General features: G+C 56.1%; 1 protein-coding gene across 1 annotated transcript in view; it reads left to right on the top strand.

Moving 5' to 3' along the window:
- Positions 1 to 2,006: 2,006 nt before the first annotated feature.
- Positions 2,007 to 2,193, top strand: part of EEF2 (eukaryotic translation elongation factor 2) — a 6,902-nt gene continuing 6,715 nt past the window's right edge. The window contains exon 1 of the mRNA XM_004714375.3: positions 2,007 to 2,088. Within this exon, the coding sequence (XP_004714432.3) occupies positions 2,083 to 2,088 (6 nt within the window). The 5' untranslated portion in view covers positions 2,007 to 2,082. The remainder of the gene's footprint in view (positions 2,089 to 2,193) is intronic.

Raw genomic sequence — 2,193 nt, 5'->3', positions numbered from 1 at the left:
CAGCGCGGGAGGGAAGGACTAGCCCCTCTCAACTCTCCCCGCCTCCTCGAATATAGGTGACAGTAAAATGCCCGGAACTCCCTTTTTGAGTGCAAACCTTTAAAAAGCGCTCCCCTTAAAAAATTGGCTGCGATCCGCGAGGTCTGCATTTGGCTACCATCGCGGGAGAAAGACCAGGTTTCCTACTCCGGTAGAGTTACAGCCCCGGAAACACGCTGGGCAGGTGTGCGCTGTCCTGTCACTCCTGTGGCAGGGAATTTTTGAGAATTTTGGAAGACAGGTCGAGCGGCTGCATAGCGCCCAATACGAGGCCCAGCATGCATTAAGGTGGTCAGTGTATTTAAAGACTGAATTAATTATTAATGACTTAAATAAAGAGACCAGCTACCCATCTGCTGAATACGCCTCCCCTCTCCCCGCCCGATGGCAAAAGCAGTTGACTTAGGAAATGATCATAACACCAGTTAAGAAAACCACCCGACAGGACGTCGGCCCGAGTTGGGGTGGGGGACTTGCCTGCTATTGGCCACGCCCTGCAGGCGCCCAGCCTGGATCTTTGGATTGATAGGCATTGAGCGGCACCACCCTGCCTCAGTTGACCCGGGGCAAACGTTGGGTGGTGCTCGGAGCAGCCACCTTCGATCCCTGGGAAATCGAGGTCGTGACAGCGCACAGCAATTTGCGCATAGGCTGCGGGGAGGGGCTTTACTGGCTGAACTTAGAGACCATTCTGGAAAGGTGTGCCTCTGAGGGGTTTAGATGACCGTACAGGGTCAGCAAAAAAGGGGAAGAGGCTGCCCCTGTGGCTGCAATCGAGAGCTCACAAGCATAACCATTGGGAGGATGTTTCCTTCGATTGTACGGGGTCCCTACGCACCCGAACCTTCTCCTCGCACCTAACATCGGAGAGAGCCCATCATCCACGGACCAGTGTGGGCCAGGCTTGGAGCTAAGCGCCAGTCCCCACCCCGAAGCCCAACGAGTTCTTTAGGGGTCAGATTAGGACAGGACATGAGCGTTACACGGGCTTCCTGTGCTCCCCCCAGAGCCAGGGCATCCCAGCCCCTGAGAGAAATAGCTGTTTCAGGAATAACAACGCAAGTTCCTTGAAATAGCTCCTGTGTGTCAGCCAGGTGTCAATGTCTCCCCTAAGAACAGTAAGGGGTTACTGAGGACCCCCATTTCACAGAAGAGGAAACTGAGGCATGGGGATGAAAGCGCACTGTGGTGGGGGGCCCCCGGTGATAGACATCGCTGTATCCACAGCACTGAGAACCACACAGCGAGTTACACACACACACACACACACACACACACACACACACGGCAGTCCAGTTCTAGTCCGACGTGAAACGACCTTATAGGACAGAATAGAACTGCCCCAGGGGGTTTCTGAGGCTGTAATTCCTTAGGGAAGCAGGCAGCCACATCTTGGCTCCAGAGGTGAGTCTGTACACCGAGCTTCCCGTGCCAACCGGGGCTTTGTTTCTGCCACATAGCACGTACTTAACCTGTATTTGTTGAATAAAAGAACGACGGGTGGTTTTTTAAACGCCTTTTAATTTAGAAATAACGACGGATTCACCAGGAGCTGCAAAAACAGTCCACAAAAGGACCTAGTACCGCGGTATCATCTTACATAATAAGACCAAAAGCAGAATATGGATTTAACAGTCCAGATCCGCACAGGCGGTGAAGGGCGTTTCTAGTAGTTGGCCTTTTGCAAACAAATAGAGTCGCTGTTATTATTCTCTTCAGCGCCAGCGAACCTGAATGCTGCCTCCCGGCGGCTTGTAACCCTCTGTCGGGCGACCCCCAGCCCCGGGCAATCTGGACTCTCAAGGCCAATCCAAGGGAAGCCAGCAGAGCCGGCGCCACAAGGGTTAACCGGAGGGCCGCGGCGTCGCGCCTGCGCGCTGCGTCGCCCCGCCCCCGCAGCGTCAGCTGACCCGCCCAACCGGCGTCCTCCTATAAAAGGAAGAGCGTTGACGTCAGCGTTCTCTTCCGCCGTCGTCGCCGCCATCCTTGGCGCGACTCGCATCGCTCCTTTCTGCCTGGGAGAATCCACCGCCATCCGCCACCATGGTGAGTGCGGTCGCCCGGCAGACGGCCTAGGACGGAGGCCGGGTCTCCGCAGGGCCGACGAGGCTGGTCCTGGGGCTCGAAGGCCGCCCGGAACTAGGGGGCGGGGGG

Source organism: Echinops telfairi, unplaced genomic scaffold (genome assembly GCF_000313985.2).
Source record: "Echinops telfairi isolate 266 unplaced genomic scaffold, ASM31398v2 ScPeMD7_7459;HRSCAF=8497, whole genome shotgun sequence".
In the NCBI taxonomy this organism is placed as follows: domain Eukaryota; kingdom Metazoa; phylum Chordata; class Mammalia; order Afrosoricida; family Tenrecidae; genus Echinops; species Echinops telfairi.
Note: the sequence above shows the minus strand (reverse complement) of the source record. Positions and strands in the feature narration are given on the sequence as shown.